Consider the following 17,596-nt stretch of genomic DNA (forward strand, 5'->3'; position numbering starts at 1 on the left):
TTTTTTTGCAAAAAATGAAGAAGGTGTAAGGTTGATTCAGGCATATGTAGGAAATGTGTTTATTTCTTCTTGTTTGTATAGCCATGAACATTCCAGCCTTCTATTCTGAGAAATGGTGGCCTTGAGTTGGGGGAGGGAGTTTCAGCAAAGTGGTTTTGAAGTAGAGAATGGGTAATTCAGACATATCAAGATGAAAAGCGTGAAGAAGAAATGCATTATTGTTTTATCTGTGAATCTCGGCTCAATTTTCTGTAGCATAGCAAAGCTTTTGTTACATTTTCAGTTCAGAATACTTCTGGGACTCTCAGATAATGTTATTTCAGTCTCTGTGTTCTTAAGTGTATATTGGAAAAAAGTGCTACGCCAGATGAAGACATTTTGTTCAGATATCACTCAAAACCGAGTAAACACAGCAAAGCAAAAACAGAAAACTTTGTTCACAGACAACAAATACCTTTATCCCCCCTCAAAGTTTTATGAAGGAGAAGACAGCTTAAGTTGGGGTAAAGAAGTAAAAAAGTTATCTTGTAATGGAAGTAATAGAGATATTTGGTTCTATTTTTGCTGGATATGCTGAACTGAAGAAAGCAAGAATTGTTTATAACCACTCAGTATTCTTTTCACTGTTTTTTTCCATTTGTTTTGTTTTCTGAACCTTCTATATTGTCTTTGTTCCATACGCTGCCCTGCTTTTCACTAGCATCCTTTGCTAGCAATTGACCTAGAGAGTTCAGAAGCTGATATAAAAGGTTAACTTTTCCTATTTGCATTTCTAGTGTAAGGACATGAAATGAGGTAAAATATGGTTTAAAGACACAGTCTATGCGGTGGGTGTGTTTTCTCTTGGTGAGATCCTTTACCTGTTTCCATGTAATTCACTCCTGCTTCTGGTAACCAGAAGTAGAAAGGGCTGAATGATTTTTGAGTAAGGCTCTCCATTAGCAAAATGCACATGCATTCTTTTAATTATCCTTTCTTTTTTAAACAACAAAAAAATTTTAATCTGATCTCCAAGTCCTCATTTTAAGTTTTTTATATAGTACAGTAAAATTTTGGAAATATTTCAATTTTGATGTGGACCTATAGATTGGAAATGGCCATCATAGTAGAAAAGTCTCCCCCATTGTCTCCCAAAAGGCCTCTGGTCTTTCCAGATGATCATTCTATTTTAATAGTTTAAGTTCATGTAGGGATTCTTATATTCCCTGTGATAAGTGTCTTTTCTATTAGAAGTAAACAGTGATGTAGGCAATGAAAAATAAAGACTGGTTTTGAATGCAATCCCTGAGAGTATCAGATTTATTCTTCAGTTGTACTTTAGGTTTGTATTAAGGAGATATTTATGTTCTTCAGCTGTCATGAGTTGTGTAAGGGGTGATAGAATGTGACCTTGGAGAAGCCTGGATAGGAAACTAACTGGATGATGGTTCCAATTCTTTGCAGTCTTCCCCTTCTAGTAATAAGATTGTAATTATACTTTCACTTCTCTTGTCTTGTAACTTTGCTGTGCCCTTCCACTTGAGCAGGTGGTAATTTCTCATTCCTTGACTCTGGACTTGGTTACTTGACTTGCCTTGGCCAATGGGATGCTAGTAGATAACAAACGGAGGCTGGAAATGTGTTCGTGCAATTGGGCTCGCTCTTTTGTGCCTTGTTGTGCCTTGGCCATCACTGTGAGAAGAGCATGACTTGGCTAGCTTGCCAGTCCTAGGAGGAGACTAAGAGGCTTGTGGAACAGAGCCAACCTTGATGACTGCAGGGTGAAACAGAGCTCCTCCAGCCTAAACCAGTTGTCCCCAGTTAACCTGCAGATCCCGGAGAACTCATGATTGTTGTTTTAAGCCGCTGAAGTTGGGGTGGTTTTTACACCTTATTTTTATGGCGTTAGCTGATGCAGCCTTGGATGGGGAAAGACTGCAGGTAATGTACTGACTCTATTAACACTGGTAACTAGGCATTTGTCATATTGCCAGAAAGAAGGACTAGAAGACCGTCACAAATCTGGCCATGCATTTTTTCTAGCTCTGAGATACGAGACTGAGTTATTAGAGATTAAAGGCCAAAGTTATTTTTCCACCAATCGTAAAAAGAAGTAAAAAGAGAAAGTTGCCTCACAGGATTCAGGGTCATTGTTCAAAACAGTTTATGGCTATCTAAATGAGATGGTGCGAAGAGAAGAGAATGAGAGCAAGCCATTGTACTGAACCGTGGAGTTACCAAACTGTTGACATTTCTGAGGCACCTGAACCTTCAAACTTGCAGAATATGTAAACATTGGGCATGAACAGAGTGTTTCTGGTCCCAAGCCATCTTATTCTGCCCTTGTATTCTATGATTATGCTCTTTGATTTGGAGTTAGAACTTTGGAACCAGTCAAGGCTCTTTGACTGTCTCCACTAATGTTTGTATGATATACCTTTTGCCAGTGAGACAGTCTGTTTCACTACTTCTTGTTGTTGCTCAGTTGCTAACTCATGTCTGACTCTTTGTGACTCCATGGACTGTAGCCCACCTGGTTCCTCTGTCCATGGGATTTCCCAGGCAAGAATACTGGAGTGGGTTGCCATTTCCTTCTTCAGATCTTCCTAGACCAGGGATCGAACCTGTGTCTCCCAGTTCTTATGAAACCCTGAGTGCATATATGTTTCATGGACAGACACATCTTATCTTTAGTACTATCAGGAGTTATGAGAGACTCAAAATATAATAAGCTGTTTTTTTCTTGGGGTGTAATTAAGGAGTAATAGTATGACAGTTGAAATGATTACCATACAAAGATAACTTAGTTTTCAGTTGATAATGACATTTTTTCTCCTTCTTATGAAATCTCCCCAAAGCAATCAAGAAAAATTCCATCTTTGAAGAATTCAGGGAACATCTGTTCATGGAAACCACCATATGAAGACAGAAGGTGAATGGAGAAAAGACAGATGACATATCAGAGTAGAGAGATGTCACATTGCCCAGAGGGGAAGAAGTCTAAGAAGACAGTGGTCCCCTGATGAAGTCCTGACTGGCTCAGGGATAGGAGGGGACAGTAAGGAGGCAGAGATGAGGTAGGGGATGGAGGAGGAGAGTGTAAGTCTGTATAGGGAGCCCTAAGGTGTATAAGAGGGCTTCCCAGATGGCACTAGTGGTAAAGAACCTTCCTGCCAATGCAAGAGCCACAGGAGATGTGGGTTCGATCCCTGGGTTGGGAAGATCCCCTGGAGGAGGTCATGGCAACCCACTCCAGTATTCTTGCCTAAAGAATCCTATAGAGAGAGGAGCCTGGTGGGCTACAGTCCATAGGGTCACAAAGAGTTGGACATGACTGAGCGACTTAACACACACACATGTATAAGATTTCCACCCCCTCCCTACCTGGCAGGTAGGTGACTCTTTCACCTGTATCCTTGTAGGAGATGATGGGATATTTTTCTGGAGAAACTGAGCCAGGGAGGTTCTAGATGTGGGGACAATGAGGTACCTCATGGGAATTGGTAAGATGAAGGGAAAGACTACACAGTAAGCAGTGAGCTTCCCCAGCTTTTCCCTGCTTCCAGCCTGAGAAAGCTCGCAGCCAGCTCACACCCGTCCGACAGGAAACTGGAGGATCCTTCTCTGGAGAATGCAAACCACCCATAGAGAAGGCCCACAGACAGTGACATTTGGGGATCCTCAGTGAAAACCCTCAGTGGGCATCAGACTGCCTTGCAGTGGAGCCAAGCAATCTGTGTCTGTCGTCAGTGCTATCGTGTCTTATTGCTTCATGCAAATGCACACAAAGGATGATCAGATATGTGAGGACCGTCTCCAGCATGAAAGAAAGAAAGCAAGCAAAACAAATAATACAAGTTGAAAAATGAACTCAGAGGAAATAGGATACAGCCACAGAAAATAACTTTAAAGAATGCTATTTTCATGTCCTTAGAGAGATGAGAGGAGAAGTTTTATCTGTAACAGATTAAAGCAACATCAGAGTCAGTTCCCCAGTACTGCCTAGAGTTGGAGAGAGTGAATGGTTGTGTATTTTTCTTCATCCAGGTTCAGGTGCCTGAGTGCAGGCACAAAGCAGGCAGATAGTTGAACTTAATGTTATGTTTTTGCCACATGAATTTGACCAAGGTGAAGAGAGGCATAGGAACTGAACATGTACACAGGGAGTAATTAGAATGATTGACTTCAGAATTTATGATGACTATTAGTCCTTCTGGTACCCTAACCCCCACAGTCCTTCAACCCCATTGGAATCTCTAATCTATTGATATGTTCGCCTTTTCAGTCTTTCCTTTACCTCTGTGTCCTTACTTCACTCTATGCATGCATGCATGTGTGCTAAGATGCCTCAAAGTGACTTAGCATGCACTCACCCACGCATAGAGTGAAGGGGGGACAGTTTAGAGGTAAAGACTGTGAAAAGGTGAACGTATCAATAGATTCGAACATAATAGATTAGAGATTCCAATGGGGTTGAAGGACTATGGGGGTTAGGGTACCAGAAAGACTAATCTGAAAGGTGAGAGCTGCTGTCAAGACAGTGGAAAGTGTAACATCCATCAGAATCCTACTCATCCTTCTAAGTTCCGCTTAAATACCGTCTCTTTCCTGAAGTCTTCCTTGACATTCCAAGGATTCCACCTCTCAATCTGCCCGGTTCCTAGAGGACTTTTCTGCTACATTGGTGACCCTTAATACGTTTTGCCATGGCCACGTATTTATCTTTCCCTAACCCAAGTAAAGTGTAGGTTCCTCTGAGGGAGAGGCTGTAATTACCATTCTTTGTGTCTCTGTTGCATTCCAAGGGCAGACTCTCGAACTCAATACAGCACTGCAGACTTAACTAAGGTGAGAAGCAAGAAAGACTGGTACTGTTTCAGGTTCAGTTCCCTGGGAGGTGTGTTCTGATGTGGAGGTTAGCATTTCGGTCACTTAGTAGGGCGTGGCCTTACCATCACACCTGTGGCAAGGAGGGGAAAGAAATGGGAGTAGGCAGAGGGAGAAGCCGGGCTGCCATGCAGGTTCAGCAACAGCCTCAGCCAAACCTTGGGGAGCTCTGGAGGTAGCATGGCCCTTTAGAGGGCTCCCATGCCTGCTTAGGCCAGTCATTACATGTAGGAACCTCCATGGCTGAGCCAGTCCTTAAGGGGACCAACCACTGAAGGCCTTCTGCTGACTCCTCTGCTGGCAACAGGGACAACACATCCTTCTGAAAGGGACCCGGGTGCTGTGTCACAGTGTCCACCATTGTAGTTCCAGAGTTCTCTGAAGAGTAAGAAAAAAAATGTAAGACTTCTGTTTTCAGAAGGAGTGGAGATGGTGAGATCTGTAAGGGTGAAGACTATAGGATCTCTGATGATTTTCAGAGAGGAAATGGTGCAAAATAAATTCTGACATATCTTCACTTGTTCTGGCTTCTTCCTTTGCTTCATGGCACATCTTTTTGTCCAGTTAATAGGAAAGCATGCTATTTTTTAAATTCTCAGAATATTTTCTCTCTTTTTCTGTTTTGTTAAAAATTCAGAATATCTCAGACTCAAGGCCAGATCTTTCACTCCAGCTGATTTTCTTTGATGGAGAAGAGGCTTTTCATCTCTGGTCTCCTCAGGATTCTCTGTATGGGTCTCGCCACTTAGCTTCCAAGATGGCGTCAACACCACACCCACCTGGAGCGAGGGACACCAACCAACTGCATGGCATGGTGAGTCCAGGTGCTCTTCAGGATGCTGCAGCTGCAGGCTCTGCTTCCAAGGAGGCCAAAGCTATAGCCAGTTAAAGACCTAAAAGTGCCACGGCGTTCTTGGAGCAGAGTGTTTATAATAGAGCATTATTTGGCAGGCACTGGGTTTTTGAGGAATCCCAGAGCTAAAAAGAATGATTCTGGGTTAGAAGTTATGTTTGACTGAACTTAACTAAAATGATGTAAAAAATCAGAATAAGGAAGCATCAGATTCAGTTTGGTCCCATGGGAGCACATTCCCCCAGTAAGTTTAGAGGTGAAGAGAGCAAGTCCCATCTCTGAGGCCTCTGTCAAGCCAGAGGAGACTGAGGTCTTGGGAAATGGGGTATGAGTGGAACATAGTGTAGGGATGGGAGTGAAGAATTTCCTTGGTGGCTTCAAAACATTATAGTGACTTCCAGTGTGCATAGGAAATTTTGATGTGGCGTTTTTGACATGAGGGTAGTGACATTTCAGTGCTTCCTTAAAATTTTGGTCTTATTACCAAGTAGTGGGTGCAACTTATGGCCCCCATTCATCCTTCATTCTGGCCCCACAACCCATGCCTCGTCCCTTATTCCATCTTTGAATTTCCTTCCTATTCTGACTCTCTTCCCATATTTGACATTCACTAACACCAGCATGGAACCCATGAGACTTCAATCTTCCTGTGGCTCCACCCATCCCTGACTCTCATCCTATCTGTGAACTGGTAACCTGTTTCTAACACCCTCCATTCATCTGTGTCCTTTGTCCTGTCACTGACCTTTGCCCTGTGAGTCCAGATGGCCTCATGCAGTGTCCTGTAAGACTCCAACACATCTCGTGTTGGCTTTCTCTCTATCCCGTTGCCCACTGGCAGCTCACAAGGGGTCATGCGTACATGCTCAGTCACTCAGTCATGTCTGACTCTTTGTGAGCCCAGGGACTGTAGCCCACCAGGCTCCTCTGTCCATGGGATTTTCCAGGCAAGAATACTGGAGTGGTTTGCCATTTCTTTCTCCGGGGGATCTACCCGACCCAGGGATCAACCCTGCATTTCCTGCATTGTGGGTAACTTCTTTACCACTGAGCCATCCGGGGAAGCCCCATAAGGTGTCAAGAGAACATAATTGACACCTCATTTAATCACTTTTGCTTAAGTGGTTAAAAGGGTTCAAAGGAGGAGAAGAGGCCTGATTGATCAGCAGGAGGAACAAAGTTATTTGTTTACGAGTCCAAATACGTGAATTCATAGTGATAGTTAAGACCATTTTTCCTCCAGAACAAATTCCTAGGAGCTTATCCAACCTGGTGAATATACTCCTATTTCAAACAAAATATTTTTTTCCCGATAAATATATTTAATCATCATTCATGAGTTAATAGATACTATGTCTTAGAGTCATAGACTCTAAAAATACCTATTATATATCAGGATCAATGCTAGATATTACTCATACCTTACCTCACTTACATAAATCAGGCGTTCTTAATGTGGGGGGTAGTCTCCAGGGAGTCCTCAAGCCTGCTAAAGTTTTATGGCTCAAAGAAGAATCACTTGGTTTATTACAGAGGCTTTTAGCCAGAAAGGACCTTTAGAGATCAGCAAGCTAGAGCTTCTCATTTGACAGAAAAGGAAATGGATATTCAGAGACTAAGCTTATAGAGCTCCTAGTCAAGGAAACTCTATGTGCTGCTTTAAGGAATAAATAGTTCCTATGCAAGTGTTCTCTTTGGCAGTTGTATTATTACAGTCTAAGGATAAAATGACTGATTAGAATGGAGTAGAAGACAAGACAGGCTTTTAAGCCCATCTGAAAATAAAGCAAATGTATCCTTTTTTTCTATGAAATATTTATCCAAGTGTCCTCCTTCTAATTTAGGCTTAGTGATATTGTTCTGGAGTTACAGACATTAAGAATTTACATTTTGCTATTTCTCCACATTGTATAAGCAAGATTTAAAAATTTCCCTCAGATGATTCCTTTACAATGTTATTAAACCTTTTGTTGATTTATACAGCTCCTCATTTCATTCTCAGTTATTAAAATGCAGTTAGTCTTGACTGATTTTTTTCTATTGTTGAGTATGAAATGTGTTTTGGCAACAGTGATTATATAATATTTTTTCTCCCTTAGGATTTATTGGTCTTACTGGATTTAATTGGAGCTCCATTCCCAACGTTTCCCAACTTTTTCCCAAACACTGCTAGATGGTTTGGTAGACTTGAAGCAATTGGTAAGCAGCGCTCTTATTATGGTGGCTCAGATGGTAAAGAATCTGCCTGCAATGCGGGAGACCTGGGTTCCATCCCTGGGGGTTGGGAAGAATGGAGAATGGAATGGCCACTGACTCCAGTATTCTTGCCTGGAGAATTCCATGGACAGAGGAGCCTGGTGGGCTACAGTCCATGGGGTTGCAAAGTGTTGGACACGACTGAAAGGCTAACACTTTCACTTTTTCACTCTTAGAGAATCAAACCTGGTTTCTTCTGACTGATAAACACTGCATTCTAAAATTCAGAATTTGTGACTTAAGGGTGTGATCAGAGTATACAATATACTTTACTGGCTTTTTTCTTGCTTTATTAATTAATTATTCCTATTCATCTGTTTTTATTTTCCTGCATGAAACTGCATTTTGAAATGGAAACATAAAATACTACATTTCATATATTCATATCCTTAGAATAGCTTCGAGATATTTTCTCAGAGTCCTGTTTGTAACATATGGAATGCATTTTTAGGGAAAACCCAGCAAAGCACATTGGATAATGATGAATGTTATGTCCTTATAATGATACCAAAAGATATCCTTTAATGTTTCTTTTTTTCTTCTGTTGTCTTTGTCATCTTCTATTTGCTGCCTTATGTAGTTGTGATGTTCTTTTAAATTTAGTACCATCTTTGCCTATTTTCTAAAGCAATAAGTAAAGGGGATGCAAGAGAAAGCCAAAATCCTTCAAGAGTCACTTAAGAGAAGGTTTGCTGCTGCTGCTAAGTCACTTCAGTCGTGTCCGACTCTGTGCAACCCCCTAGACAGCAGCCCACCGGGCTCCCCCATCCCTGGGATTCTCCAGGCAAGAACACTGGAGTGGGTTGCCATTTCCTTCTCCAATGCATGAAAGTGAAAAGTGAAAGTGAAGTCGCTCAGTCGTGCCCGACTCAGTGACCCCATGGACTGCAGCCTACCAGGCTCCTCCATCCACGGGATTTTCCAGGCAAGAGTACTGGAGTGGGGTGCCATTGCCTTCTCCGAAGAGAAGGTTTAGTGACAACTAAATGAGAGTAGATTAGGCCAGATGAGGTTAGGCCAGGTTAGCCAAGGAAACAAAGTTATCTATGGCTCAGGAGAGAGGCTGGGGGCTTGGAGAAGAAGAATAACTTCTTTCTCTTGTATCTCTACTCCATATACTCCTCCCTCTCCACACACACACACACACACACACACACACTAACAAAACAAACGATGAAAGATTGGCCTTAGGGAAGGATGAACATGAGATAGATGTTTATTATAGAATTCAAGCCCTGCGCAAAAACATCAGACTAAGAATTCTTTTCTAGCCACACAGACTTCTTGCAGTGGGGTAGGATAGTACTTCCTTCTCAGCAGTGGGGAAAATGCTGCCATCTCAACTCATACTTCTGCCACAATGTGCCTATATCCAGATCTAGAATATTGTGAAAGAAATGTTTACCTGAACCTCAGATGCTTATCTTTGACAAATTTCAATTTCTAATTTGAAAGACTTGCTATTCTGGTATTAATATAAGCTTTTTGGAACACGTCCTTACAGCATGTTTTCCTTACTCTGAGTAGCCTCAACAAATTGGGTTTGGCCTTCTGTCATGGGTTTTGTTCCCGTATCTCATTTCTTCCACCAGAATGAATTTATATCAGTAACTCACATGTTAATATAATTTTAACCCATTGTGTAACCCACTGAGTGGTATTTATATTCAAACCGTATCTCTAATTGTATAAGGAAAAGTTGTATATGAGATAAGGAATTATAATTATGAATAAACAGATGGGAATATTGTGGTAGTAAGGGCTTTTTTGACGTTCCTAAAATCATATTACATACGAATGCTTACCCTTTGGTCTAATTTTACCCTTTAAATTTAGCAATGAATATAACCAATGCTGCAAAGTTTCATTTGGTTGTCCTAAACTCTTCTAGTGATCTCTTTTCATCTTATACCATAGACTCACGTTATACGTAACTCATGTAACACAGGAGTTCTATGTTCCACTATGACAGGAGTGATGGAATGTAGGTCAATGGTTCTCAAATTTTAGTGTGCATTAGAATCACCTGGAAGGCTTGTTACACCACAGATTGCTGGACTGCACCCCCAGAATTTCTAATTCAGTCGGTCAGAAGTGGGACCAGATAATCTGCATTGCTAACAAGTTCCCAGGTGGTGCTGATGCAACTAATTATAGACCACACTTTGAGAACCACTGATGCAAGTCATAGTAAGCATCGCTTTTGCAAAGACAGGTCACTCAGTATAGTACTTCATACCTGTTCTGTCTAAGTTCCCTTTCAAGCCAAGCATCTCTTGAAACACTCTTTGTTCCGGGGTGAAAATCTGTAAGTATCTACACCTGTGTTTTCCCCCCCTGCTTCCCTCTAGTTTTCTCATTCTTCGTCTCTCCACTGTTCTATTGAGTTTCTGACTCTCAGGAGTCAGAAAGTTGGAGTCAGAGGTGACTCCTCCCTCAGAGCTAATCCAAAATGTCCACACCCCAAGGTCAGCTCAGAGGTTTTTTTTGTCATGGGTGTGCTACTCACAGTGTTTTAAAACCAAGTGCCAAGATTTCAAACTCGTTTTGCGTTCTGACCGTCGATTAGTTAAAAATACATGTTCATCTGCTGTCTAATTATCATCTGCAGAACATGGACTCCGTGAATTAGGTTTGCTCAAGGATCACTCTTCGGAGAGGTGGTATTTCCGGAATTATGGTTATGGAGGTGTGATTCAGGATGACCACATTCCATTTTTAAGAAGAGGTAATGTGTATATGTGTAAATATGTATGCATGCATGCACATGTGTGGTTTTTGCCTATCATATTTGGTGTATTTTATGTGCATTTACAACAATCTAGAAGTGTGAAGAACCATTAAATTTAATAGCTGATAAATTAAATCATTCACCAATCATCTCACGGCTTTTATTTTTTCATGAAAGTCATTGTAAATCCCTGAAGAGACCTTTTTATTTTTTCCTACATGTAGAATATTTATCAATGCTCGTATGCCTCTGACATCCCACTTTCCCTTTCACAGACCTAGATTGTATTCTTATACTTTGTGTAACTCTGGTGTTTTCCTGCTAATAAGGAAGCAAAGGGCTTCCTTAGTGGCTCAGATGGTAAAGAATCTGCCTGCAATGCAGGAGACTCAGGTATGATCCCTGGGTTGGGAAGATACCCTGGAGAAGGAAATGGCAACCCACTCCAGTATTCTTGCCTGGAGAACTCCATGGACAGAGGAGCCTGATGGGCTACATGGAGTTGCAAAGAGTCAAGACACGACTAAGTGATTAACACTTTCACTTTCATTTCATCCTTTCCATCAGTGTTGGAAGTGTAAATTAACTCAACAATTCTTACAGTAGCCATCCAATTCATCTCCTTCTTTTGGTCTTGCCTCCTTATTCTTTATGTATGAGCAAGTGTTATCTTTAAAAAATGTCAATCAAATTATGTTATTTCCCTACCTTAAAGCTCTGTTGGCTTGCCATCATGGAGAGTAAGCCCCAAAGTCTTCATCATGACCTACAAGGGCTTCCATTTTCTGACTCCTTTCTTCCTCTCCAGCATCACCTCCTACCTCTCTAATTATTGCTCTGACCCAGTCACACAGCTGTTCTGCAAGCAGGCCAAGCACACTCCTACCGCAGGACCTTTGGGCTTGCTAATGCTGCTGCCTGGTCATCCCCAGGTCTTCACACAGCTTAGTTTCTCCTTTGTTGCATCTGTGTAAATGTTAGCTTCTCAAAGAGGACTTCTTTGATTTTATTTTTTTTAACTGTAATTTATATGTATTTTTGGTCTTCATTGCTGCCTTCAGGCTTTCTCTAGTTGTGGAGAGTGGGGACTGTTCTCTAGTTGCAATGCATGGGCTCCTCAGTGCGGTGGCTTCTTTTGTGGCAGAACACAGGCTCTGGGGCCCGTGGGCTTCCGTAGCTGCAATGCACAGGCTTGGTTGCTCCACAGTGCGTGGAATCTTCCTGTCCCAGGGATTGATCCCCTTCCTTGGCAGGCGGATTCTTAACCATTGGACCACTAGGGAAATCCAGGGCCATCCTGATTTTAAATTCCTTTTTCTTGGCCCTGCTCTCTGCCCCTCATTCTCTATTCCCTTATCTTGTTTTACTATTCTTTATAAACCTTATCACTTTCAAAAATTATTTTTTGTATTTGTTTATTTGTTTCTTTCTCTAGTAGAATGTAAGTTCTATATGAACAGGGCTTTGCCTTTTCACTGATGAACCCTCAATTCCTAGAATAGGGGCTGGCACATAGTATAAGTGCTTTATTATTATTTACTGAATTTATTAATATTTGTTTAATGAATGAATGACTTTGGAGTATCAGGGTAAGATACAGGGACGTACACAGGTTATTAGCTGAGTTATTAGCTGTGTTTATATAGTACAGAGCTCCCACTTAGACTTCTCTGAAGAATGATACTTTCTAGCTTACTCATGGGAAATATGTACTTAATTACAAGTCATTTCTTTGTGTTAGGTGTTCCAGTTTTGCATCTGATATCATCTCCTTTCCCTGAAGTCTGGCACACCATGGATGACAATGAAGAAAATTTGGATAGAACAACCATTGACAATCTAAACAAAATTCTACAAGTATTTGTGTTAGAATATCTTCATTTGTAATATTCTGGTTTAGTTTACTGGTGAACTAAATATTCTGGTGATTGCATCTAGTATCATATTCAAAAGTCAAGGAATCCTTTAAAATAATCTGACTCTAGACAATGCTGTGTGGAAACTTCTATCCTATAGATTCTTTCTGTAGGTATCTTTGAATATCCTAGATTTATGTCATGTCCAAATTGCTCATTAATTTTCATCTAGTGATAAAGGCAAATGTAAGAAAAACTGAAGATACATATCTCTAAAAAAACTCCTTTAGATGAGAAACTATGAAGCTAAATCAGATACATATAGTTAGTATCATGGTCTTCTAAAATAATATTTAGTATGATGGTCAGGTGCAATGTATAGCTTTAGTTTTATGATTTTCTTATACTTGCAAATCTATTGCATATAAAACAAAACAGAGATGCATTTTGAGGACTCAATCTCTTTGAGAAATCTTTGTATGATTTATTTTATGGAAATTAAATCAAAATTAAATGCCATGTTGTGAATGTCTTTCTTTATATATAAATGAAAAAATCATATGATTTAAAGTATAGCTCAGCTTTATTGTTTACAAATTTTGCATTTTTATTGTAAAATAATATAGTCAGGACAAAAAACATAGAAAATAGAGAAAGTAAAAAAGCCATACTTTCATTATATTAACCAAATCATCACTCATTCTAATTTTTCCTCATATATTTTCAATGCAGTTTATGTGTGTTTATAATCAAACTCTATCTTCAATTTTTTGGCTTTCTGTCTGTTAAATTATATAATTACCAGACATTTATTTGTTGTTTTGATCTTGGGTTACAATGAAGACAGAGATTGTTGAGTGTGTCCTCCAGAGTCAGTATGAAGGTAACACAGAGAGAGCACAGCAATTATGATCATTTCTGTGTATTGTTGTATAAATTATATGATATTCACATTTGTTTAATTACTGATAGCTAATTTCTTATAGGAGATTCATGGAAGCAAAATTGTATGGGATGGAAACCTGTTAAGAATTCATAGATTTTTCTTTAGCTATAGGAAACAGTTATCTAGAAATACAGACTTGATCACAGTTAAACAATGATGCGATTCATCCTGCCATATACTAATAGATGAAGTTAATTGGGGGGGTTGCTGTTTTTCATGTGTTCTCTGTTCTGTGCAGACATTTAATAAACCTCACTGAGTTAATGTGCTGGGACTGGATAGGGTGTGAGACAACTGAGTGGAAAATCAATAGCAACCTCAAGTTCAATAGCAAAGACAGTCATTGGAAAAGGAATTTACTTATGAAAACATACTTTCCAGGTCAAAACAGGGGCTAAAATATAATTTATGTATATGACTTTATATAATTTTATACAAGAATAGCCAGAATTATATACAATTGTATCTGACTATGTCTGCAATTTCATGATGGTGAATTTTATTTCATTTTAAACAATTTTTTTTACAAGTATTCATTTATTCTTAAATTTTGGCCCTGTCATGCAACATGTGGTATCTTAGTTTCCTGACCAAGGATCTAACCTGTATGCCCTGGATTGAAAGATGCGGTCTTGACTGCTGGACCCTGGTGAATTTTACAGAACTGGATTTTTACAGACTTTATTTTACACAAATTTGCTTCTAAAATTCTATAAAGGGAAGCCGTGCATTTGTGAGTTAAATAATATTAAGAACCAACAGTTATTGAGTACTAACTGAGGGTCAGTGTTATAGGCGCTGCACATGTTTTTACCAACTTAATCCTCACAACAATCCTAAAGGGTATAGGTTCTATTAGCCACATTTTATGATGTTCAGAGGGCTTCCCAGATGGCACTAGTGGTAAAGAACCCATCTGCCAGTGCAAGAGATGTAAGAGATGTGGGTTCGAGCCCTGGGTCAGGGAGATTCCCTGGAGGAGGGCATGGCAACCCACTCCAGTATTCCTGCTTGGAGAATCCCATGGACAGAGGAGCCTGGCAGGCTATAGTCCATAGGGTCACAAAGAGTCAGACACAACTGAAGTGACTTAGCACACACGCATGCATGATGCTCAGAATGGTTACGTATCTTCTTCAAGATCATGTAGCTAGTAAGTGACAGTGCTGGGGTTAGAACCCAAGTAGCCTGGCGCTATAGCTCATCCTCTGGAGCACTGTAGAGTACCAGCTCTTTACATGAAAAGACCTTTGCAGAATATTTTTAATACCAAACACAATGCAACAATGGCATCTTGAAATTTTTACAGGTTATTCATTCAGTCTGGGAGAGCATTCTTAAATCATTGCTGCAAGGGTTCACATGACAATGTTAGGCTTCAGAGGTGTGTCATTTGTATGCAGAATTATTTCTCTGCCATATCAAAGGCTATGTTTACATAAGCTTGTGTATCATAGAAATCAACACGAGTGGTTCCAGGGCTGAAGAATCTAAGCCACAAAGAAGGATGAAAAAAGGCTGGGTTTTCTGGATTAATTTTCAAATGAGTGAAAACATTTGAAAGGGGTTCAGGGAAAACACTTTTTAAATACCAGAAAAAAAATGATTTAAGTGACAGGTATTAAAACAGAACGAAAAGATGTTCTAATAAGGAAACTAAAAGTTAGTTGACAGTATTACATATATAATTATACGCCTAAATAATAAATTTTATTTGAGGCAGAATTAAATAAATAAATCTACTATAATCTTTTGGTTAACATTAGTTGAATTATTTTTAGAGGAGGATGTTTGAGAATATGTTGAAATGAGATAAGAGGAAAAATAAAAACATAAGCAGATTAACTCAGGGAAAGTTTCCTTCCTTCTAAGTGGCATATTCTAAAATTCTATTGACAAAGAGTTTGTACGTATATGGGAAAAGTAATCATGATACCGTAAAGGGAAACATTTTAAGGTATTAATCTTGATATTAATCCCTGAAATATGTTCTGTATAAAAATGCCAGTCAGAAATATTACTTTAAAAATCATACCTGCAAAGGCAGGTTTCCATAAACATTATGTTGTATTTGGAATTTTGCTATATACGTTTTGGAGCATTTTACTGCCCCTAAGAGAACAATTTGTAGGCTTTGTCTATTACTGTCAACCCTGCAACACACAGGGCTATTTTTCTTCTTCAAGAGAAATGAGTTCAAAGGAAAATATTCATAAAAGAGTATTCATAACCTTGGCATCTAAGAAAAATCATGAGTCTGTTATTGTAGCTTGAGGGTTGTGGCTGGAAGAGAAAAGACAGATCCTTCAAACTGCAGAAATGTTTTAGGTGGTGAAGCAGTTGTCATAAGAACAAAGCAGCCCATGCTTTCAGCTCCAACTCCAAATCCTTAATTGTTTATTCCAGGGAGCTTCTTTCTTCCATCAAAGAGGTGCATTCATTCTGATGCTGCAGCAAAGTCATGTGAAAACTGAGCATATGCTCAATTAACTTGGTTCAGCTGGAGGTGGTTACTTCTCACAAAGGAGGGAAGGACAAGGCACCACTTCTACTTCTCTGATGTACAGACAGCCCCACAGGAAGCTTGGTCATGGTACATTCTGCGGAAAATGAAATCTGTTTCTTTACAAGCCCTAAATCTGAGGAATAAAGGTGTGGGAATAAAAGACATAAAGAGAAGATGAGGGAGACTGTTTATGGCAGCTATAGTAATTTAAAGCAAAACTAATGTAGGAAATTTAGGGAAATTACTTGAATTTGCTGTTCATGATCTGGGGCTGTGCTTTTCACAGCCAACCTTCTCGCCAACTTTTGGCTTCAAAGATGAATGTATGAAAGATTGAGGTTTCACTCAGTTTCAGGGCCACTTTCTACACAGTCTGAAACACTAAAAGTCATTTTGAAGTGGTTTAACGTCCTCCTGGTACTTCTCCCTCTGTCTCACTTCTCTGACTTCTGTGGTACATCTTTCTCAGCCTTCAAATAGCTAACCTTTTACTTTGTTGCGAGGAGTGGGTCCCATTGTGTGAATTCACTGCCATGTTTCATGGAAGGACTCAAGTGGAGAGGGAGAGGTTGTTAGCTGGTTGAGCCAGTGGGGTGCTACGGGACACCCCTATATCCTCCTCAACATGAAGATCAGCCGCAGGGTCCTGGCACACAGCAGCAATACTTTACAGCAGTTTTGAAGGCAGCTGAGATGAAAGGACTGTCTGTCACGGCTGTAGCCTTCAGCCTGAATTTGGTTGGCGTGCTCATGCCGTATGAAGTCATCTTATGGTGCTCATATTTCAAAGGAAACACATGGCCCATTCTCCTAACGTATCCATATTTGCCAGGGAGAATTTAGACCATTTGTTTGAGAGTTAATATTAAGAGCACAGAATTGTTAAGAAGAGAAAAAAACTTGACTTAAAACAAAAACAGACAAGCAAGCATGCAAACAAACGAAAAAACCCTATCAACCAACTGAACAAATTAAAACCCCACAAAGATTACAAAGGTAACATTAAAAATAGATTTTAAAACTGATAAATTATAAATGGTACTGAAAACTTTGTTCTATTATATTTAAAAATTTCTATGGGGTACAAAAGTTCCTTGGCAGGCAAGGATTAAACTATTGTGGTTTTGACTAATAAAGAATGACATGCAGTAAATTTTTTGAGCTGAGAGATTGACACGGAGAAGTGAATGAATCTAGCTGACTGCTGCCCATCAATTGTTATTCATTGTGATTCTCTAAACACTTGGGAAGTAGTAAAACACATTTGTTTGTAAAAAAGGAGTGCACTCCCTGCGTTTCCTAAGCCAATTGCTCTTACTGGAGGTGTAATTAAAGAGGTAATTTTTGATGGCAGCGCAGAGTAGTTTTACACATGATTTTAATCCCTTATTGATAGATGAATTAAGGATAGGAAAAGGTCATTATAAAATTTTAGGGATTTAAAATTATCTTTTTAGGAATTTTATTTTGCTGAATTGTTTCACAAATTTCTAGCCCTAATTCCTTTTGGCCTAAGTGGTGTTCTAGGTTCATTCTTCACTCAAGTCTCTGTGCTGGGGACTGGAAAGCACTGATAGACTTT

General features: G+C 39.7%; 1 protein-coding gene across 2 annotated transcripts in view; it reads left to right on the plus strand.

The window, feature by feature from the left end:
• QPCT (glutaminyl-peptide cyclotransferase) overlaps nucleotides 1-13,081 on the plus strand; it is a 30,656-nt gene extending 17,575 nt beyond the window's left edge. For both annotated transcript variants that reach the window (XM_055539823.1, XM_055539824.1), the window contains 4 exons: nucleotides 5,504-5,680; nucleotides 7,819-7,918; nucleotides 10,587-10,703; nucleotides 12,448-13,081. In XM_055539823.1, the coding sequence (XP_055395798.1) occupies nucleotides 5,504-5,680; nucleotides 7,819-7,918; nucleotides 10,587-10,703; nucleotides 12,448-12,593 (540 nt within the window). In that variant the 3' untranslated portion in view covers nucleotides 12,594-13,081. The remainder of the gene's footprint in view (nucleotides 1-5,503; nucleotides 5,681-7,818; nucleotides 7,919-10,586; nucleotides 10,704-12,447) is intronic.
• The last annotated feature ends 4,515 nt before the right edge of the window (nucleotides 13,082-17,596 follow it).

Source organism: Bubalus kerabau, chromosome 11 (assembly GCF_029407905.1).
Source record: "Bubalus kerabau isolate K-KA32 ecotype Philippines breed swamp buffalo chromosome 11, PCC_UOA_SB_1v2, whole genome shotgun sequence".
Taxonomy (NCBI): Eukaryota; Metazoa; Chordata; class Mammalia; order Artiodactyla; family Bovidae; genus Bubalus; species Bubalus kerabau.